Genomic DNA, 24,281 nt, shown 5'->3' on the forward strand with positions numbered 1-24,281 from the left:
GAAGTTTGCTTTATAACTCTAGTATGGAGTAAATAAATAAATAAACAAATACACATACACACACACACACACACACACACACACACACACACATATATTTTTGCTCCAGAAGAGATTGCAGTGGGTTCAGTAATTTTATCTTTTTATAGTATGTACTTATAATATGGGATAAACAGGTCTATAGCTCCCCAATGCCAATTTTCCCAGACGAATTACCACCCCCAAACGTACAAGTTCACACCAAGAGAAAAAGAACGTGCTGATAGGCATGCTACAGTGATTATCAACCCCAGAGGCATGACACTGTATACAGTGATCAGTGTGACAAAAGACTGCAAGTAATCTGGAATATTAGGAACCAAAATTTTTAAATAGCTTCATCTTTAGAACCTACAGTAGACTCAGGGATTCCCTGTAAAAAGGTCATCTCGCTGGCATTCCAAACTGCTTCCTCGGTGGGAGAGAAAGGAGATAAACCATGAGGACTGCTTGCGAGTTTACTTCAGACACCCTTATACCCTGTTAATCTGGGTACACCCCCTGGGACTGCGCATACTTCCGACTTCAGGATGGGAAATGGTTAAGAAAAGCTGCCAGAGAGGGCCAAGTCCCACAGAGTCACAGCCACCTCTAGCTTAAAAAGCATTCCACTTGGGCTTCCCTGGTGGTGCAGTGGTTGAGAGTCCGCCTGCCGATGCAGGGGACACGGGTTTAAGCCCTGGTCTGGGAAGATCCCACATGCCACGGAGCGGCTGGGCCCGTGAGCCACAGCTGCTGAGCCTGCGCGTCTGGAGCCTGTGCTCCGCAGCGGGAGAGGCCACAGCAGTGAGAGGCCTGCGTACCACAGAAAAAAAAAAGCATTCCACTCCTTCTTAGAAAGCTTTTTAAAATTTACTGAAATGCTCCTTGACTATTCCTGGGCAACTTCTGACCTACATTAAGACCACATTACATTAAGAAACATTTTCCTTACTTAGACAATCGAATGATGCATTATATTTGCTTCACCATGGCAAGGTCCTCTATAAACAGCGGTGGTGCCAGTGGCACTGAATTCATAACCATTTCAGAGTCAGTCTAACATTTTTATAGCTTCCGGTTATAACATCTCAGAAAGGGAAGCTAGAATGACCCCCATAACTCTTGGGCACACACTCTAGCAGTTGTTAAAAGCGTACGTGTTACAGACAGACAGACATGGAATACTCCACACACCACTGTGTGACCGTAGATAGGTTACCTGATCTCTATGCCTCAGTTTCCTCACTTTAAAATAGTAGAAACTGATGAAATAATGAATGTAAAGCATTTAGCATAGTTCCTGACATAAAATGCATCCTCTACAATCAACCTATTAGTGTCTCATTAATATTCTGACATTTTATTTCTTGTCTAAAAGCCTGTAATAACTGTTCCGTACTGTCTTTTTTTTTTTTTTAACAGGAGTAACTCATCTTTGTTATGGTTGTGGGTGCTTCTCCCTGAACCTATTTTTCTTACCCATGAGATGAGGATAATACCACTTGCCCTGCTAATCTCAACGTATTCTACAAATTGAATACATAAAAGTTGCTAACTGAAATTTTTAATCTGCAATTCATTATACTGAAATAAGCTTGTCATTAGTGCTGTGGATAAACAAAGGCATGTCAGAATCACCATATCATGACTCAAGTCCTGTTCCCACACCCCGTCTAATGGATTCATTTTAATTCATTTTAATCATATAGTAACTCAGCATCTTCGTGTGATAATGGTTCATGTGTTTTAATTTGCCAACTGTTGCTTCTAGATTATTTTCAGAAATGTCTGTGGAGCTCTTTCTTGGGAAAGTCACGACTTGGAGAGAGGATAAGACGTCAGTTATTATTTTATTCCAACTTAAGCTAAATCATGTTTATTCCCAACTTATATCATCTACTCATATAGCAATGATTCAACTAGAAGCGGTGTGGTGCAGCCGGTAAGGCATGGACTTCTGGAGTTTGAATACCAGTTCAGTCATTTATTAACTGGACTGAATTTTCAGCATTTTACCTTTCTGAACGTGCATCTGAGAAATGGGAATAAAACAATTACTTCTTAAAGGAGATGATCTTAAAAAGCAGAGCACAGTCCCCAGACACAGGGATGGCTCTCTAAGGGAGAATAATTTTACAATGGAACAAAACAGCATCTACTTACAGGTCACAGATGCCAGCTCTAGTGGGAATGAGAGGCACCAGCTGCAGTAAAAGTTTGACACCGTTTTGCCACGCCTCTTCTCTTTCAAATTCACAGTACAAGTAGCTACACTCGTCAGACGAAAACTGGTAGAAAACATAGGTATCTTGAAAGCATAAATGCTGGTCCACTGTTGGAAACAAAAAAGGCGTGGATCAGTTTTGTAAAGTATATCATTTAGAGAGCCATAAACTGAATAATAAATTGAAAGGCCTACTAAGTATTAGGGAGAAGCCAGGGATAGGACGATAATGAAGTCCATTCACGTTCACAGTCCCATTGAATTAAAAAGGACTTACTGACCACCCTATTTTTATTACTTGAAGCTCTGGCCAGCACATTCACATGTATTTTACAACTGTTCTACTTCAGGGACAGGTGAAATCAACAGCAATTCAAAGGCAGTAGAAGAAACTTTTTTTTTTTAGCGGCCCAAAGCAGTACATTTAAATACTGTGGTGGTACACAAATACAACACTATGGCAAGATTTAGATCAGTGGTTCTCAACCAGCACTGAGGGCATTTAGCAATGTCGGGTGACATTCTGCGTTGCCACAACTAGGGGGTGCTACTGGCATCTGGTGGGTGGAAGAAAGGGATGCTACTAAACATCCTATAATGTGCGAGACAGTGCCTCCTCCCCCCACCATTAACTAAGAATTATCTAGCACAAAATGTGAGCACTACCAAGGTTGGGAAACCCTATTTTAAAAGAAATCAAGACGTGGAGACTTTTCCAAAAAAATATTAACACAAAATGTTTTGCTAAGCAGAAACCTGAACCGCACAAGCAAGCTGATAATTATATTCCTCAAAGGCAGTTAACTGTTTTTCTAAAGAAGAGCATCAGGTGCTAGGTGTGACGGACTAAGATTACACCCACATCCCCATCTGTACCACTTTGCTACAGTGGGACCTGGGGTGTGCCTTTCTGAAACTTACTATATTCTCTGACCCTCAATATTTATCATCTATAGAAGAAAAGGGCTTCCCAGTGACAAACCAGCACCTGAGTGATAGAGATAAATAAAGAATCCAAACTGCTTGACTTCTAAGTCTTCCATTCCCTGGCTGAACAAAGAAAAGAGATATCCACCATCTATTTTAGCTTCTAGTTAACATCAATTTCCTGTTCTGTTTCAACAGCTTATTTTCATAGATCGTTTATGACTACTTACACAATTAAAATGGCATACACATGCTACTCATAAAGTCAGTTTCTGATGACTAGTCTAAGTACAACAAGACAACTCACACATTTAGAGCAACTAAAGATGTCACTGATTTTTTTTTTTAAATTGTGTGCATCATTTTAAGTAGAGAAGAGAGGGGGTAAGGGAAAGACTCTTACAGGTAGTAGTTAATGAAACAAGTACCTAATTATTTTTACAAAAGGTGTGAGAAGTAACAAAAGATGAACTGTCACATTCATTTATAAGAGAATGCAAATATTTACCAGCAAACACAATTTCCATCTAGATTATAATATCATCTAGGAAATCAAACACATTTTGGTCAAGTAGCTTAACAACATAATGATTCTGTGCCTTCAAAACATGTAACACTAACCTGATGACATAATTCCCATATCCAGTAGGAGCTGCCAGACCCCTATGGCCATAGATCTGCATTGGACCAAAGGACAGTGTTCTAGAAGCCAGTCTACCAGTTCCGACCCAACGCAGCTTCTCCTGGACAAAAGCAAAGTCATTCCCAGTAAGACATGGTTGCCACCCATTTGCCAAAAAAAATGAAATTTAATACCGTCACTTTCATGTGCTTTTAAACAAACAACTCAAGAATAAATGACACGGACCTCTTATCCATCTTTCAGGTTTCAGTTCAACTATCGCTTGCCTTACAGAAGCTTAGAATCATATCCTCTTATACTTCTTCTTCGCATCACCTAACACTTAGCAATTATACATCTTTCCAAATGATTGGTATCTCTTTTCCTCACCTTGAGAATAATTTTCAGGAGAACAGGGACTATGTGTATGTAACATTTAGCAATTATACATCTTTCCAAATGAATAATATCTCCCTTGAGAACAATTTTCAGGAGAACACGGACTATGCGTATGTAACTTACGATTAATCGCCAACATCAGAACAGTCCAGGCCCACGGTAAAGTCTCTGAATATATACATTAGAATAAATGAAGGAATAAATTTAGCAGCCCTTTACCTGAAGACAATGCTTCTGCCTTGGTAAGACAAGTACCTCGAGTTGGTGGTGATCAGCTTTGGTTCAAGCAATTACACATTTTTATCTCATCTCTTTGAGAACAAAATAATTCCAGGGTTAGACAAGGCTATACCACAGTGAGTAGTATGAAGTTTTGTTTTCTGATCTTTAAACGGAGAGTAAATCTTAATATTTGTCTCAAAGAACAATACATTTGACTGTTAATCTTTTTAACATAATCTAAGCAATCTGCCAAGCAGCGTAGATCATAAACCCATAAACCTGGATGATGGATTCCACTAACCACACGCAAGAAATACTCTCTGTTATCCTTAAAATACATAGCTGTATTCAAAGAATGCCCCAATTTGGGCATCACATGCGGTACTTTCATGCCTACTTTCCCATCTTTATCAGCTTCAGATGAAAAACCAAACGAAGAGAACTTTCAGAAGTTTTTTTTAATTTGCAGAAATTTCATTGAAACCCACTCTTCCGTATGGAAAAAAAGGTCACCCAAAATTTTTTTAAAGAGATGTATCATGTAAAAGGCTATCTTTCTCCTATATTTGGTATTTAAGGACCAAAAGATGCCAACATTTATTTGTATTCCTAAAACAGAAAAATATTGTCTATCTTTTATGATTGGCATAGTTATAAATACCTAGAAATCACACAGTAACCAACAGTATGAAGAAATGCCATGAGATGCTACATTTTCTTTAGTGATGGAAAAATAAGGTAGTAAGCATTTCTGCTGAGATATCTGAACAAATATTCTGCTTTAGATAAAGTATCGCTTTTTGGGAGTAAATATTTGAAAGATACTCTGAGGCCATTAAGGCAATTCCAGATTGTACCAGCTGTACAATTCCAGTTGCAGGTTGGCATTAAGACATAAGAAAGATTAACAGTCAAATAAATGGATGTTTTTTGAAACAAAACAAGAAAACAGATTGCAACAAAACAGGCAGTTAGACCAAACTGTCAAATTTAACTTCTACAGGACACCTTTCTTATTAAAGGCTCAAAGTGTTAATTCCTCAACACCTCTGTCAATTAGCCCGCATCTTTGGGCTTGCAAAGCACTTTTATCATCTTATTCCTTATTCTCAGAACAATACAGACAGCTCCTCAGCCTGCTCTGTGTCTGACACCACCTGGAACACGGCAGGATACAGCAAAACATTTACTAAACTAAACTGTCAAATTGCAAATGGTGACTGGACAGAGGCGTTGGCCTGTTTCTTCACAGCTGATGAGGAAGACGTGCCTCAGACCAGGGCTTCCCAAATTGGTGTTTAGTAGGAGTCAGTCCCCTGGGGCATCTTGTTGACGTGCAGACTCTGATGCAGTGTGGCTGGGTGCAGCCTCCGAGCCCTCATTTCTAACCGGCTGCCGGGTGATGCCGGTGACCCAGCCCCACCTTCTCATTGGGAAGGGCTCGGTCTTGGGGAGGTGCAGGGCTGAGTGGATATGCTAAAACACGGTCCCGCCGTGACTGCTGTCATGTGTAGTTATTACTGAATAATCAGGCTCCCGTGCTCGGAGCAAGCTACTGTTTCGGGGGCACACGATCTCTTTCTACCCCCATCTCCAATTTAACAAGTTATGTTTTGAATCGCTTTCAACAATCCATCTGCACCAGGCAAAACATCACTGGGGTAAGGATGAACACTATCACTAACACCACCAAAGCAAACAAAATGAGGTAAGCTGCCGCTGCCGTTAACTCACACCCCCTTGACTTGCGGACCAGATCAGCAACAATCCATTTTAAATACCTAAACCTCCAGGACCGAGGGGAGAGCAGTGGAGAAATCAGAGATGCCTGGAAGGGAGGAATGTGAACACCCACGGCAGTTCTTACTCCCCGTGTATTTTCAGTCTTGTACTGAATCCAGCAACTGTTCCGAGTACATGCAGATCTAACTAGCGTTGCCATACTTGACAGGAACATTGTGATATGGAGGTGACTGGCTCCAAGGCCAATGTGATTGCCATAACAAAACATTAATTTTACTAATCTCTGAAGTTGAAAATTCGCTTTCTCTTGGCCTCCTTCTGTCTCCGGTTACATTTTTGGTAATTAATTCATAGTATAGTGCAGAGAGAACCCTCATCTCAAATGTCAGTGGGGCAGTGGTATTTACACACTTACGTGAAGCCTCAAAAAACTAGTATGATTTTTCCTATAGTACCAAATAAATGGAAAACATTTCAAAGTTGCGAAAGTAATTCTCATGGGGTACATGGAGAACGCTTTGCTCAATTTACTACCAGACAGATGAAAATGACCCAGCCTAGGCAATCATATTAGCACTTTGTCTCTAAACCCAGAGCATTCATCAGTCCTTAGATTATAAAAGAAAGGAGGTTCTGGCCTGATCACCTGGAATCTGAAATAGGACAACTCATGCTCTCTCCACATTCTACTCCCACTAAACCCTAGGCATGTTCTTACTTGGATGGATGGTTCTTTTCCATGAACCTGATTAATGTACATCTCCCAATTCTTTTTCAATCTATATCCAATCAGAAACAAAACTGAGAACAAGGACAGATCCTACATACAGCCTCATGTGGGAACTGAAATGAATCCTATGAGCCTGCTGACAACTAAACCCAAAGACTTACACAGGCAGACCTCATTTTATTGCACTTTCATTTACTGTACTTTACAGATATCATGTTTACAAATTCAAGGTTTGTGGCAACCCTGCATTTAGCAAGTCTATCAGTGCCAATTTTTCCAATGGCATTTGTTCACTTTGTGTCTCTGTGTCTCATTTTTGGTACTTATCACAATATTTCAAACCCTCCACCAACAGAAAAGATGATGACCTGCTGAAGGCTCAGATAACGGTTAGCAAGTTTTAGGAATATTTTCAAAATTAAGGTATGTATATTGTTTTTAGATAATGCTATTGCACACTTAATAGACTAGAGTGTAAACATAACTGTTGTAGGCACTGGGAAACAAAATAACTCATGTGACTCACTTTACTGTGCTATTTGCTTTACTTCAGTGGTCTGGAACCAAACCTGCAGTATCTCTGAGGGATGCCCATACATGCAGTGTCAGTTTAAAAAAAAAAAGGGGGAAAAAATTAGACTTGTCTAAAGTTGGCACCACCATCTATTTTTTAAAAAGGCGGGGGGAGCTCTACGTGAAGTAATCCAACAATCACCACAGCCCGTCTTCCAGCCTGTTGCGTCTGCTTGGCCTAGGCTCTAAACCAGTGGTTTTTCAGACCCTGGGCTGTGAATTCCTTATGGGAGGGTGGGGCAGTGACCTTTGAGCTTTCTCAAGAGGTTCACAATTCCATATACACAAAAGCATTGTTTGTCAACAGAATAAATCATATCTAACCTATGCCGAATGTGTCAAAACCTACGGAAATACTGTGATTAATTAACATGGGATTTTAAAGTGTTAATTCATTATAGTTCTCTCATCTCCACTACACAGTTGGTCAATGGTGCCAAGATTACCGATTCTGCCAAATTTTTTTTATCAGAAAGAAGTTGTTGGCATGAGATAGTTGCTGACAGGGAAGGGACACGAAGAAATTATCTAGGGTGTGAAAACTCCCTAAAGCTTGATGTGCATGTAGTTACATAAGTGTGTGTAATGACTAAAAATTCGTCAAGCTGTACCCTTAAGATTTGTGCATTTTACTGTATGTAAACTATGCCTCAGAAAAAAGGATGGGGGCTCGTCTTACTCAAATAGGTTGGGAACCACTATCCCCAAAAGCCAGCCCATGATGGAATTTTTCTCATCTGTGGCGAATGGAAAAAAAGAAAATGACTGTAATGAGTTTGTGATAAAGCTAAATTTAGTTAACTTAAAGAAATGTCTTTATTCTGAGACCCTTTCCTACTTTTTTTGTTATCATTTATTCTGAGTACTCTCCCTATTCTTTATGGTATTGTAATCTTCCAGTTGTAATCTCCCTATCTTCAGACCAGGAGTCCAACTGTGAAACACTCGGCTAAGTTTAATTAAGAGAAAAGTCACCATACCACCAGTATCCCAAATAGACACTTCAAACAAACCAACCCTCCTACTACTGATAATTGCCCATCTCTCTGTGATCAAGGTTATGACTTTAACATGTTTTGGGGTTTTTTTCTCAAGGAGAATTTCTGACAAGGGGTTAGGAAACTGTGTTACCTGTAAAATCCCTTGAGGTTCACCCTGTCCTTTATCAGGTCAGCTGCCTGAACGATGATAATATTCCTCAGTGCTCTTCCTGCACAAGAAGAATTCTCTCCATAAACCTACACGGAAAAGACAAACACTCACTGAGAATTCAGAACAATGATGTGACAATTTGTGAGCTGCCAATGACATACTATATAGAAAAAGTTATGGCCAAGTCCCTAAGCTTAAAACACTTAACTGCTTTAACTATAAATAATTTCCTTTTACAGAGTTTCCAGGGCAAAATACCTGTTCTTTTAGATACAATGTTTGTACCAATACAGCAAATTGAAGTATATTTATATATGAACTCTGCCATATTGATAAATGCATACTTGTAAATGTCTTGGAAGCTGGGAAAATAATTTTTTCCTATCTAGCAAGCATCTCGCACCATGACACAATTTAATAGCAGGCTTCTGTGCTTTGCTTTTAAGCTTCACTCAACTGCAGAGTTTACAGTTAATGCCAAGCATCCTGGTTTCATCTACTTCACAATTCCATCTAGCAGATAAAAATTTCATATAGCTTCTTTTTTTAATCTTCTGATTTGTCCATATGCATCTCTGATTCTTGGAGGATGAAGCAGGGTATTCCTCAGATCTGGAGAGGTCTATGTCCCACTTTATAAACTACCTCCTTTTTCTATAATTGGCAGCTTCGTCCACAGGGCAATGTTGCTTCACAAAGGAAGCTAAATGAAAATGAACCGTCTAAGTAAAGGCTCATGAAAGTGAAGATATATTGAGGGTACATGCTAACATCTGTTTACTTGTTTCTTGCTGAACTCTTTTTGCACCTACAAAATATTTTATGTCTTCTCCCAAGGCAAACAAATTGATAATATATTGACTATAACTTGATCCGGAACACTTCAACCCCATCCTTACACTCCCTTAATTTTCCTGTAATCACCTCCTAAACACAACCTAAGAAGAAAATGTGAAGGACAGGAAATGATTTATTTTTAATACGTTAAATCTATTTAAAAAAGAAAAAACGACCTAAGTCCGATAACAGAAAGTATTACCATAAAAGAGGTATGAGTCAGCTGACACTTGACTAGTCCTGACAATGTACCAGTATTCATTCACTCAGTCATTCAAAAAACACTAAGCAGCTATCAGGTCCCATTCCAGATGCTGGGGATGCAGTAGTGAGCAAAGCCAAAACGGTCCTGCCCTCACAAAGCTCACAGTCTCCTGTTATTCTAAAATATGCAACCCTGTCAGCTGATTTTTTTTTTTTTTTTTTAACAGAACGTAATGAAGGCATCCCCACCTTGTTTCAACGAGCATTCGGGGATATTCCACTATTAGATAACAATAAATATAAATAAGCCCCTTTTACACAAAGTTTTCAGAGTAAAATATCCAGTATTTTTAAAATACAGCATTTCTATCATACAGCAAATGGGAAATATTTATATTATACATGAACTCTGCCATGTTCATAATGCATTCATGTAGAGGACTTGGAAAATGGGAGAAAATTTCTGTCCTATCCATGACACAAGCATCAGAACATTTCAAACACCTTCGGCCGTGTCATCCCAGGTGAAGGAGATGGCATAATCAGGAGCAAAGGGAAGAATCACTGTTTCAGAAAATGCTGTAAGAGAGATAAGAATCATACCTGGGAAGGAGTAGGTTCAAGGTATGGATTGGAAATTCTTCTTGATAGAGTCTATATGAAAAGAAAGAAAAGGGGAAAATTAGAACCAAACAGAAAGCTTTGTACTATGAGGACACAATATATGCGACCGTGGCAGGCCCAGCAGTTGTCTAAGCCAAAAAATGTCATGGGCCATGGAGGGTGAACATCTTTATTCTCACTCAGTGTAAATATCTGGTCAACTTTCATCCCAATGGGACAGGATATTCCATGGGAACGGTTCCCAATCTACAGAGCGCAACTTTAAAAAGTGCAACAGAAAAACAAGGATGTTTGTATATGTATCACTTTGTTCTCAGTGTGATTTTGATCCCATTTCTCCTTTCCCTTCTATTTCCACTCTCACCAACCCGAGCTCCAGCTCTCATCCCTGCACACCTGGACTGCTGTTTCGGCTTTTCAGTGGATTTCCCTGGGCTCCAGTCACGCCCCCTCAGGCCATCCTGCAAACCTCAACCGAACAGAAGTCCCTATATAGCCCCTCAACTGACAGTAGGTCCCTTCTTGCTTGTCAGTCCGAACCCCCAGCCTGCCCCTCTGGGACCCCCACAGTCTGCCTCCAACAGATTTCTATTCTCCTTCTACCTCCGTGCATGGCTTCTTTGACTCAACATGAGATCTGCTCATCAGAAGAAGCTGCGATTCATACCTGCCTCTGCTCACACCGTCCTCCACAACCGAAAGCCCTCCGTCTTCCCTGCTACACCCCTGAACCCCACTGAAGTCCGGGTCTGTGCAGTCACCTGTTGGGTGAAGCTCCGCCCACCCACCCCAGTCCACTGCAGTTTGTCCCTCTGGGAGCTCTTTGTTTTCTGACTATTTATATGGCGGTTCCTGGGTGCTCTGCAGTACTGGCTATCTTTCTACGTGTGCATTTGCCCCAACGAATCCATACGCTCCTTGAGGGAGTGCTGGCAGCTCAACCTGCTTTGCTTTCACAGCCTCTAGCACACAACCTCACACACACAAAATGTTTATTTTTCTATTCATTTATTACAGATATTTATATCTCTGCATCAACTGAGTATTTGCTGAGTGATTTGAATTTTAGGAGCTTATTTTTCCTACCTAACAATCCAGTAAGCAGCACCATCACCCACATGTGTATAAGCGCAATAGAAAACTATTATCATTTCCCGTTGCGGTTTAGGAAAAGGAACAGAGAAATGAACACTTACTGAGCTTCCAACCTATGTTTAAAAGCTCTTTACCGCTATTCCAAAGCTTGCTGTCTCTTGAGATCTCATAGTTTTTAGTCCGCCGCGTCCACTTCTTAGAATCACTTACAAAACATACCCTGCCACTCACTGCCTTCCAGCGTCTGAACCTTCTACCAAACTTTAAGCTAAGACAGAATTCTCACTCAGCCCCTTGCCCACTCCACACAGCTCCCATATTACTTCTAATTAAACTGAAACAAATATACAGACTCTTTATCCAGGAATGCCAATTGGTGCACGCTGCTAAAGATTTGCAGTGGCTTCCAAGAAAAAAAAGAAAGGTTTAAGATAGGCCATTTTTAATTGCTATGTGTTAAAATAAAACACCCACTCACCCCTTCTGGTCTAGTCTATACACATTCCCAACCGGCCCTTCCTAGGCCTTCTGTCTTCTGAGCCTAGGCATTGTATTCACTTACTGAAATACTGAAGTTTAAAATTTGCATCTACACCAGATTTATAACTTGAAGATGAATCATCATGATAAGTGATTTTTTTTTCCCTAAACAGCCTTTTAGAAGTCAATATGGCAGACCAGAATGACAATCTTTATTACTCATCTAATTGCCTAAATCAGCTCAGAAAAGCAACTACTTCACATAATCTAGTTAAAAAGAAAGCTTCCAGGTAGAAACAAGCTCTAAAGAATTAGGCGGGGGCACTTTCACAAAAGAAAGCAGAAAGGCTTCCTTTCTCTCTGCCGCCAGCCCAAATCTGGCTGTCTCGACACTAGTGTTACACTCGCACAATTCCACTTCACAGAAACTTCCCCGTGGATGGCTTGTTACAAAAGATTGGTAAGGTGAGTCAATAAAGCCATGGGGTCCTTCCATGCCGACTAGATAACAGTGTTAGATAAGCTCCTAGCCCACAGGGGATCGACCAGAGCAACCTAACAGGAACTGCCTTTTACAGGACACAATACCTAGATTTGTTGTCAGAAACTCCTGCGAAGCCCGCTCTTAACTGGCCCCGAGGGAGCTGTGTTTCCTGAATGCTCCAGGACAGCAGCTCTCAAACTCACCTGAGCCGGGGAAGCTCGGCGCTCTCTGTACCACTCCGGAAAGGACTGATCTGTTCAACTTAAAATAACTACCGTAACTGTACTTTTTTTTGAGACCACTTTACGTTAGCTGTTGGTATTAACTAAAAATAGCAAGTGCCAAAGACTTAAAGAAAAAAGAACATGGAGGAACTGACCATCCATTACCTCATTTTTCATAGATACTGTGAAAGGATTGTTACATAATTTTACTGGGGAAACACCATGGGCCAACTTACACGAATCTGAGAATGACTGCTCAGAAGAACCTCACAGACTGCTCTCCCAACATTTCCCTGAAAGAGTAGCACAAGGACACCCTTGAAGACGCACCCCTCGCCATTCAATATTCTTTCCCTCATACTCAATTACTCAGCTGTTTTCATCCCATCTTGGACTCCCTCGGTTTTGTTTCTCCTCTCAGCATTTCAGGGCTTCATCTCATCACTCCTGTGGCAACTAACTTCCGTTCATTTCCCTTATGAAGCACCTACTGATCTCCTTGCCAGGCACAGTGGCAGCTCCAGAAACATACATGTGAACAAGATACCATCCTCTAACTTAGAAATCATTTATCAGAAGACACGGGATCTCAAGAACATTTTAAATAAATCAGGAAGAACATTTCTTCTTCCGAATTTCCTATCAATTTACTCTATAACCTTGGATGTCTGGTCCAATTGATGCAGGTGTCCTCTTTTAAATGGCTCTCACCATGATATCTCAAATATAAAGCCCAGATGAAATGATTCTTTTTCCCCCTTTATTTCCAATTTCCTAGAATTACTTAAGCTAGATGCAATGATTCTTTCATGAAGGACTTATATGGACCATAGAGAGAAGACTAGTAACAATACAAATGAAATTAGATTTTAATTCAAATTTATTTCTTCTCCTCTCCAATTTAATGAACCATAGAAAATGATTCCCTAAATGATTCCGTGCAAACCTCATATTTTAAACATGTGTTAGAAAATTGCAACCCTTTAATATTCACAAATGAACTTCCAGAAAAAATTTATAATAAATTTTATTTACTCAGAAGGATAACTCAGAGTAAACTCAGAAGGCTTTACTCAGAAAAATAACTGGTTAGCAATCATATATTACTTTCATTTTTTTTTAAAGTTAGGGGTCCACTAAAGTTAGATGCTAATAGTCTCTGAGGCTGGGTCTGAACCAAAAATGGAACTTATTTCAGAGTCATTGGAAATATCGTGCTAAACTATATGGTAGACTTAAGGCAAACTTTTAAATCAGCTTTTAAAGGACATGCCTTAATGCTCTCCTTGGACTGAATTAAAATACTTAGGCTACAAGGGGAGAGAGAAAGGAAAGGAAAAAGAATGAATCACTTCAGTCACCAGAGAAGTATGACCTGCTTTGTTAAAATAGGAACCAACAAGAACTACCAAATCTGTTGATAACTTGAGAATTCAGTTCACAACACAACTTGCTGTCACCTTCAGCCATTGTCCTTTACCCACTCTGGGTGACCAAGTAGAAATGAACATGTTAAAGTGGAATAAGTGTACTTAGATTTCTTATCATTCTAAGAAGCCAAAAATCTCCATAAGTAACTAGAGGGCCCATGTGTTAAGAGACTATGCACTAAAACAATTAAGGCTGTGATCCAGTAGGCTGTGCAGTAGAGTTCTAAGGCCTGGGTTGGGGAGAGAGGTCCTTTTTAAGCCCCAGCATACCCTTGCATCTCAATCAAAAGTTGATCCAGGTGAAAAGGACAGAATCCCACTCAGCCAGGAAGTTGGCTTGAGAAGGACACGGTCATCACAAGTTCGGCATAATGCAAACTGGAGACATGAGTCGAGTGCTGATGTGGAAGCACAGGGCCGGGCACCACAACTCTTTCTGCATCAGGCCCAACCATTCCTTGAGGCTCCAAGGGATGTGCTCCCAAAGTCAGTCACAGCCACAAAGGCCACTGTAACAATATCTTCTCAACACAGCCTGGCCAAACCGAAGTCAATGATATTCTCAAAATTAGAGTTTTCCACTGCCCTGTGATGTGTTAAAAAACAGAATGAGAGGGAAGGCGGCGGAAATGCTTACTGAGCACCTCCTTTGTCTTAAGCACTTTCCCACATTAGGAGCTGCACCCACCTATTGATACATCTACAGACAAGAGCCCTGAGGTTCAGAGAAATTAAGGAATTTACTTAAGGCCCCAGAGCTGGGAGTTACACAGCCAGGGCTGGAAGAACACTGTGATTGAGTCCGAAGTCACCACTCTACCGTAACATGCTGCTTGTTACTAAGTAATAAATGAGTTTCTGCTGTGTGCTAGAGATTGTACTGAATATTTTACATGCAATATATTGCTTAATTTTTGAAAAACTATGAGGTTTTAATCCCATTTTACAGATGACAAAACTAGACTTAAAGAGGTTAAGAAATTCACCCGAGTTTGCAGCCCAAGCCTGTCTTTAGTTACTTCCGCATACATTTATCTTATAACATGGGATGTACTGATTTAAGAATCACATGACAAACAAGTGCCGATAACTGCATAAAGATGTCACAGATAGCTGTCTCTGCTAGATCCAGAAGTTCGCAACCCTGGAGGTAAATTAGAACCATCTGGGAAACTGAAGAAATAATCAAACAGGAGCTCAGGTCCACAGAATTAGAACCTATGGGAGAGGGACCTGCATGGGTTTTTTCCAAGCCCTTCAATGTAGTTTTAACGCGCACCCCGGTCTGAGAAAAACTATGAAAACCAGTGGTGGGAGTTGGCAATTTGAACCTCTCATCACCCGCCCGCTGCTCTGTAGCTTGACGCACTCCTCAAGTGACCCGGACACAGCAGAGGTGCCAGCCCTCCAAACAGCCCTGGGCTCTGAGTCTGAGCTCCTAAGTCTGGCTTGTGTAGAACAAAGAGCCAGTGTCTCAGGAAATCCCACCTTGCACCTGTTCTTTGGTGTGCGTTTTCTATCCACCCCATCCCAGACGCAGCCCTAAACCAAGGAACCTCACGTCCCCAGAGCGGCATCGTACCTACATACCTTCTGAAAGGACATCCCCTTTTAACGACATCCATAGCATTAGACTTAATTTTTACTTCCCACTGCTAAAGGACTCTCTTCTAGTATAAACATGTCTGCCCCACTTAAAAGCTAAAGGAGAAAATTGAAGTGGGGCTTAGGAATACTTATAAATGTTTCACAATCTTGCCTGCCTAGGGAGACAGATCGGCAACAACCAGCAGCTTCTGGGAAAATATATACGATAGGTACCACAGAAACAAACCCCAAAGTGTCATCAACGTGATTCTATTCATTCCTTGGGCAAGTATCTTTCTTCTCTGCGTTTACAAACAAGAGAATGATTTTGCCTAGCCGGGTGGGCTTCCTTGGTTAATGCAATCACAGAAAAACCTTTACAATTTAGGCATCAAGTGACTGAAGATTTTGGGTCAACAGTTAAATTGTCAGCTTACTTATCTCCACGTGTCACTGAATCCCCTACTTGCGGTAAAATCAACCTGCCCGGTCACACCTGGACTCCAGCATGAACCCTTTCCACAGCAGCCAACGTGAAGAAGCTCCCACTGGCCACATCTGGGATGATTTGAGCAGCAAAACAATGAAAGTATTGCATTAAACCAGTAGGATAAATACCCATGAGTCCATACTGATATAAATCATTGAATTAAAAAAATTGGGTTGGGGAGGGGTGGGGAGACAGCTCTTCCTTATAGAATTCTTTCAGTTACTAAATGCAACGAAAGGAGGCAAAGAGAACATCACCATTAGGCAAAGAACACAGTACTAAATGTTACAGGCAAGAATCATCGATGGATGCCAAAATTAGTGAACAAAAGTATGGCGAGATACCGGATATCTGCATAGTGTCAAAGTGTCTCCCCACAAGCTATTAAGGAATACTGAGGAAAAAATAGTAACCTTTCAGTGGAGCTTCGCAGACACCTCCTTAACTAAGTGATAAAACTTATCACCAGCCATGAGACTTGACAACACTTGCCTGCTGATATGATACCCTGAGAAAGGCACTTTTAGGGTATTTTTGTCAAAATGCATACCTGAATTTAATGTGCTCTGCAAAAACTGTCAGAGTCATGAAAGAGTAAGAAAAACTGAGGGTCCCCAGATTGGAGGAGAACAAAGGAAACAAAGGAAAGGCAATGTGACCCTGCGTGGGATCCTGGACTAGGATAAAGACCTTAGTAGGACAGCTGGCAGAAAGTGAACGAGGTCTGTATTTCAGTTACTTGAGTGTCAGTGTTACTTGAGTGTCAATGCTGGTACTGTGTATCAAGTGCACTGTGGTTATATAAAATGTTAACATTTGGGGAAGCTGGGTGATGGTTATAAGGCAAAGTCTCTGTATTATTTGTACGTTTAAGTCTGAAATTATTTCAAAACGTAAAGTTCAAAAAAATAAAAGCCTCCTGGGCTTCCCTGGTGGCGCAGTGGTTGAGAGTCCGCCTGCCGATGCAGGGGACACGGGTTCGTGCCCCGGTCCGGGAAGATCCCACATGCCGCAGAGCAGCTGGGCCCGTGAGCCATGGCCGCTGAGCCTGCGCGTCCGGAGCCTGTGCTCCGCAGCGGGAGAGGCCACAGCAGCGAGAGGCCCACGTACCGCAAAAAAATAAATAAATAAAAATAAAAGCCTCCTTCCTCCCTACAAATAAATCCTCAAAAAAATTCAAAATACAGCATGTAAAAGCTGCTCTCACTGTAACATCATCACCCTGGCTACCCAACAGAATGACCCTCCTTGCCTCCTTGACCACTCTGGCCTCTAGCACCTTCACACAAATCAGATTAGCCTCCCTAAAACCCTCCTTACATATCATCTTGTTATTAAAAAATATAATTTATTTAAAAACAAACAGTTTATGCTCCCTGTGTGCTCACAGACAATATCCCAAGACTTTACCCAAGCGGCCAGTCCCCTCACTGTCTACATAATCCAGGCTGCACATTTCTCCTGCAAACTTCCCGCTCTAGCCAGGTGGCTGGTCTGATTTTTACTCTGCAAACCATGTGCGTTCTCACCTCTGTGTGCAAGCCCTTGCCATGACCTCTGCTCCCTGTATTTCTTTACATTTCCACATCCTGCCCTTCCTTCCATCCACACAAATGCTACATGAAGCCTACCCAAGCCTTGAGCCTCCCGTGACCAATCTCTTCCCCTAAACACTCCATACTTGTCAGTATTTGCCACTAATATGCCTCCCGGCCCTATTTGCATGTGTAGATCATCTCTCCTCAACCAGCCCCGTAAACCCCCAGAGGGACTTCAACGTTCTGTCAATCTAGGACCTTCTACAGTATACAGCAGGGGCTGAACTGCCAATGGCAACTTCTTCCCATTGCCACACCGCCTGGTGATCCAGACTCTCAGGCCAAGTAGTAAGGTATGATACCACCCCCTCAAAACCTATGAAACCCATCAACACCTCTGCCACCCTTCCCCCCTTGTTTTCTCTAGTGTCTCAACTCTGTCTTAAGTGGTCACATATGAAGCGAGAGTATATTTTTATACACTGAATAATTTAGGTGCTTGTTTTAGAACGTAAAGATCCACTTGAATACCAATTATTTCTTTGTAGTGGAAAACATTTCAATAAGTCACTTTGTGTGGGGTCTTCAAGAGGAAAGAATGTTCTCTTTTCCTTTCCTATATTAATGCCAAGTCAGAAATGAGCAAAAGAAATACAGGAATAGGTATCTTGCTTCCCTTCATCGGCTCTGGAAATAAATTAGTCTCTTAGATGTTTCTTGTCAATTTGTACACAAACTGTTTAACCCTGCAAAACAATAAAGGTGATAACATACAGTCTTCTGGCAGACGGAAGACTTACAAACTAGTTCTGGTTTTTATTTCTCAATTACTCAACTAAGCCATACACAGAACCTCAGAAATAATAGCACCAAACAGGACATCCTGAGGTCTCCTGGAGCATTCCACGGCCTTCATCTAAGCGACGTGAAACAGGTGGGAACCTGGATTAGGGGGCCACAGGCCAAACTCAGCTGCCACACTGGGTTCATGGTGTTATTGGAACACAGTTAAGCTGCTGTGTTTACATATGGCCTCTGGCCATTTTCCTGACAAAAAGATTCACTCTCTGGCCTTTTACAGAAAAACTTTACCAATCCTGGTCTAGATTATCAAATTTTACAGTGCAGCAGGAGCTCTGTAATCTCCCTAGCAATATATCCCTGTGAGTAACCAGTAAGAATTTTTTTCATTTTGAACCAAATGATCTCTCGCTGCCATTTAAGATTATTTCCTCCAAAACTGTTTAAGGTACATTTCCACTTTCACTGACATGTTACATAAAAGAAATAGGTCAAAACAATTACTGGCTCCCGAGTTTAAAACAAACACGAACTTCCCTGGCGGCCCAGTGGTTCAGACTCTTATGCTTCCACTACATGGGGCGTGGGTTCGATCCCTGGTCAGGGAACTGAGATCCCGTATGCCACACAGCGCCGTCCAAAAAAAATGATGGTGAAAATAAACAAGGAGCAATTAGTTTCACGAACTCCTTTTAAATTAGGAATTTCCAATCTATACCGTAATGCAGACTAGCAAATCCAGGAACACATGTTGTTTCAAACATCTGAATCTTGCACATAATATTCTCTGTGCCTGGAATGCCTTTCTCCTCATACATTTAAGAAGTAAGTTTCCGTTCAGTTTATGTCAAAATGTATTCATATGCTCAAATCCCCACTGCCTGCCCCGTCAGAATTTCTCTCTTAGTTACTTCAAAGCACTTTAGGTTCCAGTTACATATTTATATTAGGTTTTCCTAATTCATTATAAGAATCTTAAAGATAGGGTCTATATTCCGCTCATATTTATAAATGTCCACGGTGTGTAAGATGATTCATTGCATACAATTAATTCTCATTAAATGTTTGCAAAGGAAAAAAAAAATCCAGCTCTTAATACCTTAATTCTTTTTACCTTTTGGAGTTTACAGCTCCTTCCTCTGTGCATTGCACCTTATTCTCCTGGGAGGCAGCCTTGCCTGGTGGTTAGGAGCAGAGCTCTAAATGTGCATTGCTTAGATTCAAAACCTTTCTGTACCACTTAAAAGTCAGGCATCTGTAGACAAATTAACTTCTTTGTACCTCTGTTTCCATCTCTTTAAATGGGAGAAATGAAATCTGCTCATAAGGTTCTCGTCAGGGTTACATGTCTTAAAATAGTGGTTCTCAAATCGCTTGCATCAGAATCACCTGGAGGGCTTATTAAACCAGATTGCTGGGCCCCATCCGAGAGGTTTTGCATGCCTTAGGTCTGGGGTGAGGCTGTGAATCTGTTTCTAATAGGTTCCCAGAAGATGCTGATGCTCATGGACTACACTTTGAGAACCACTGACTTAAAATATTAAAGGGCTTACAAAGGTGCTCACTGTATCATGCGTGCTCAGCAGGCGTTCGCTCCTTTTTTTTTCTTTTTACAGCCGAGCTGCATGGCATGCGAGATGTTAGCTCCCCGACCAGGGATCGAACCTGTGCCCCCTGCAGTGGAAGCACAGAGTCTTAACCACGGGGTTGCCAGGGAAGTCCCAGAAAGCATTCAGTGTTGTTTTGGGGGCACTCAGCAAACTTGACTGTTATTACGTACATGAATGTGGGTCTCCCTTCCTACACTGTAAGCTGCTCCGGGGACAGGGGTGTATCTTTTTCATCCACATCCCTAGGACATGGCAGAGTACCTGTGACAAAGCAAGGCTGGAGCAGCTCTGACAGAATTCTCTGCCTCTCACCCCTTGGTCAGAAGAGAAAGAAAATTCTTCTACGGGGCACATGCCCAGGATTCTCACAGCAAGCACCTTTTGGACATTGGCTATTTCACTCATCCACGTGACCCATGGGGGTGAGGTCCTGTTTCCCATACTCAGGAGTCTGGAGGAGCTACCTCAGAACCAATCAGTTTTTATCAGGTTCTTGGGACCATGGTCCCTTCCCAAACGGGTGCAGAATTTCCACAGGCTTCTGTCAATGAGAACAACCCGTCACCACCACTGTTCACCTACGAATCGACTGTACCTAGAGTTTTAAAGAAATGTCTGATCTGGACACTGCCAAGCAGAAATCCTGTAATTCACTTTCAATTTACCCTGTCTCCTGGTTACTACTACTTATCTCCCTTAGCATTCCCAAACCTTTCAGTTAAGAATTCATTTTAGGGTTTCCCTGGTGGCGCAGTGGTTGGGAGTCTGCCTGCCGATGCAGCGGATGCCGGTTCGTGCCCCGGTCTGGGAAGATCCCACATGCCGCGGAGCAGCTGGGCCTATGATCCATGGCCGCTGAGCCTGCGCGTCTGGAGCCTGTGCTCCGCAATGGGAGAGGCCCACGTACCGTAAAAAAAAAAAAAAAAAAAGAATTCATTTTAGAACTTGACGGGATCAATATTAACCATGGCAGTTTACAATTTCACATACACAACTTATAAAATTCATGACACGTGCAACGATACCAGGGTGATGACACAGATCCTCAATTGGCAATTTGGCAAACAATCCTAACAGCGGTGCTGCGATCCCACGTGTGGACTTGCAGCATCACAAAAGGTCATTTTTCTAACTCCCCAGAAGTCATTTAAAGGAGCCGGCACCCCACTGCTGCCTATGTCGTGCAATCTCCGTTTGAAACGTCATCCTCTTTTTGGAGGTAAGAAGAGAGGCATCGCATCCTGCCACTTGCCGCAAGAAGCAGGCCTATGCCTTCCTCCTCTGCTGGCTCTGATCACACACAAAACCGCGAGCTCTGTCGGCCTTCACTTACTTCCCAAGCCCTCAGTGAGCTGCCCCTGGAGTCCTACAGGCTCATGAGACTTTCTTTATCCTGGGTCACACGTCCTCCTTCCTCTCGTGAACTTTTCTTTTTTTTTTGCGCCACCAGGGAAGCCCTCGTGAGCTTTTCTTTAAGCCTGAAAATTCACTTTAGAAACGCACCAGTCTCCACTTCCTTGTACTCTAACAGCCATACGATGGAACCACAACTTCATTCACATCTTGTACGTATTTCCTTTAGTATTTCCAGCAAGCACACCCCAACTATCACTTCTCTTCGTTTGCTGACATCAGATGCCACCACAGGCCAGGTTCAGCACAGGGTCACTTTCTCCCCAGGCTCCCTCTCTGTAACGGGTAATGAGCCTTGTGCTGCGTTGGTGCCGACAAGTTTCTTGCCCTGACTGTACGCTTACTCTTTCTGTTCCTTGACACTGATTTAGATCTCCTTCTCCCTCCACTGAATCCCCTTCGTTCTGTCTTCCCGCCAAATTATTTCTTCCCATCTGTCTAGACACCCTTTTTCTTCCCTAACAAGTCATCATAGAGTCTCTCCTCAAACGGTGGTCTCCTCCCCGACAACTTTCTACTCCAGCACAAAGGTCGCGACAGTCCCAGCAAAGAGAAACGGTGATCCCTTCAGCCAGAACGAGACCTAGAGCACATACCCCGCAGGTCACCCGGCGGTGTTCAGAAGTCCCGGAGATCAGGGGGTCACTAGTTCTCTGGTTTCACTCTGGAAATCCTCCTTTCATCATAAGAGGCACCAGCAACTTCCAATCAGCTCTCACAGCTCATGAGGGAGCCTTCCGGAACGCTACTAAACCACCTGGCAAGTATTAATCTTCCTCGGGCCCCTTCTCAGCGGCTAGTAATCAACAGTGAACTACCTCCTTTCTCCAAGTGCGGTCTGTGTGGCAGCAGCGCAGCCTCACCTGAGCATTTCCGGGAAATGCAGACTCTCAGGTGCCACCTTAGATGCACTCAATCAGGAAGGAGGGGAAGCTTAACAAGAGCCCCAGGTGAATCACACCACAGTAAAGTTTGAAAAGCATTCAGCCATACTACCTAGATACGAAATCCCGCTTCTGCTACAAATGTTTTTATATCAAGATATCAAAAGAGGTCCTCCTAGAAAAAGATGATATGAGGCAAAATGAGTTTTGAGGATGTTGCTTACTTTATTCTCCCTCATTAAAGCTGAAAAATGCCCCTAAGTCAATTAAAGATGTTAAAGAATTCCTGCAGTAAATAAACCTGTTTAATCCAACATTTCTTGAACACATCAGCCAAGGAATTTTAATTTATCTATTTTGATAAGTATCTGCTACCATCTCAAAGCACATTTATTGGTATTAACAGAAAAGAGTTAATTGAAAAGCCTCTCAGAAGTCTAAGCACCTCCATTCGACAATTACAAAGCACCACGCTGACTTCTCCAAAGCTCTCCTGCTGGCCTGTTTACCAACGACTCTTAAGTACGTCTATCGATGAAGTTGAGATGTGACGTTACCGCCTACCTTCTTGCTTGGGGAGGTCAAGCAGAGAGCAGCCTTGGCCCCGAAGGCGGGACATTATAAAGCCAAGACGAACCAGGGAAAGAGGCCAAACACCAGAGCTACTTAGCCCTCCCATTAAAGCAGCCTGTACTGTCATCCCGAACTTTCTAGGAGGAAGACATTCAGACGCCGATTTACATGCGTTCTGCTGTATAAGATCCAAAAGCAACTCCAGGTTTTTTGTGTTCACCCCTCCTCCTGAAGCATAATTACTTTAAGAGGTACTTCATAAGGAGTTCCATTTTTAGAACTTCCCCAATTTTTAGTTTCAATCAAATTTTTTTAAACTTCATTTTAAACACCTACAACTGCACTCTTTCTCCTTATCTGCATGAAACTAGGTAACAAACTTAATATCTTCTCTAACTTGACTCAGCTGAGCTAGAGTCAATCACAACCCTAATTTTTTAAGAAGCCCCGTTCAAAGTATGTTAACTTTGATTATCTGCTTTTAGACGAGAGACCCAAGGTTAATAAAGCGCCCTACATTCCAAAAGTAGGTGACTGAGGAATTAACTGACACAACCTATGAATGACAGAGGACGAGACACTTTGTTAGGGTATGTTTTTTACCACCAGAAAGGGTTTTACAGTCCTTGGTTTTCTAAAAACACTACTGCTGTTACTCTGCCACCGGCACCCCCTCCTCCGAGCGAGTCCAGGCACCTGATGGAATGTTATGCAGCCACTACAAATATTTTAAAGAACTTGTAATATATGTAAGTATCTTGGTGAAAAGTCAAAAAATAATAATAAAAAATAGTAAGTAAAACTGAAGAGACAGTATAAGGTCAACGACGCTTAAAAAACAAATAGAAAAGAATATACCAAAATGCTAATAGTAATGGTTTTTGTGTGATTGGCTACTGGTAGATTTGTTTGTTTCTATCTTTTCAAACTTCCAGTTTTTCTCCATTACATATATTCCTTTTATAACCAGAAACAAAAGATAAAACCCCCATTTATACCACATCCTCCACCTACAACCGTCTAACAGAAAGGCAAGGTTACACAGACGTAAATGGTGACTCTATGCATACAGGATTAAGAACATGTCTACAGTCAGAAAGAAATCCAAGCTTACATTAGCTCTAATATATTTATGGGTTTGGGAGGGGGAGATAAACCTCTAGGTAAAGAGCCAAGAAGATACGACAGGTTATAAAGAGACTGCTAGGAAAGATGTTTTCACTCGTTCCCCCTTTCTTCTCCATGGAGTCCATTTCGCACCCTCCCTGCCTGCCCTAAAGAGACATGGGCCTGGACAAGATCCATGGAGAGATAAAGGGTGACAAGACAATGAAAAGTGGGGAAGCTGAAAACATACAGCAAGAAGAGATGGGGCAGCCCTTCCATTTCTAAAT

General features: G+C 41.8%; 1 protein-coding gene across 5 annotated transcripts in view; it reads right to left on the reverse strand.

Annotated features, from left to right (window-relative positions):
• The window catches only part of RAPGEF5 (Rap guanine nucleotide exchange factor 5), a 219,965-nt gene that overhangs the window by 169,434 nt on the left and 26,250 nt on the right, over positions 1-24,281 (reverse strand). For all 5 annotated transcript variants that reach the window (XM_089917710.1, XM_089917709.1, XM_022587925.3 and 2 more), the window contains exons 2-5: positions 10,258-10,308; positions 8,593-8,699; positions 3,794-3,915; positions 2,185-2,353 (exon numbers count right to left, since the gene is read on the reverse strand). In XM_089917710.1, the coding sequence (XP_089773836.1) occupies positions 2,185-2,353; positions 3,794-3,915; positions 8,593-8,699; positions 10,258-10,308 (449 nt within the window). The remainder of the gene's footprint in view (positions 1-2,184; positions 2,354-3,793; positions 3,916-8,592; positions 8,700-10,257; positions 10,309-24,281) is intronic.

Source organism: Delphinapterus leucas, chromosome 9 (genome assembly GCF_059928025.1).
Source record: "Delphinapterus leucas isolate spDelLeu-1000000601 "Yukka" chromosome 9, BTC_Dleu_Yukka2, whole genome shotgun sequence".
In the NCBI taxonomy this organism is placed as follows: Eukaryota; Metazoa; Chordata; class Mammalia; order Artiodactyla; family Monodontidae; genus Delphinapterus; species Delphinapterus leucas.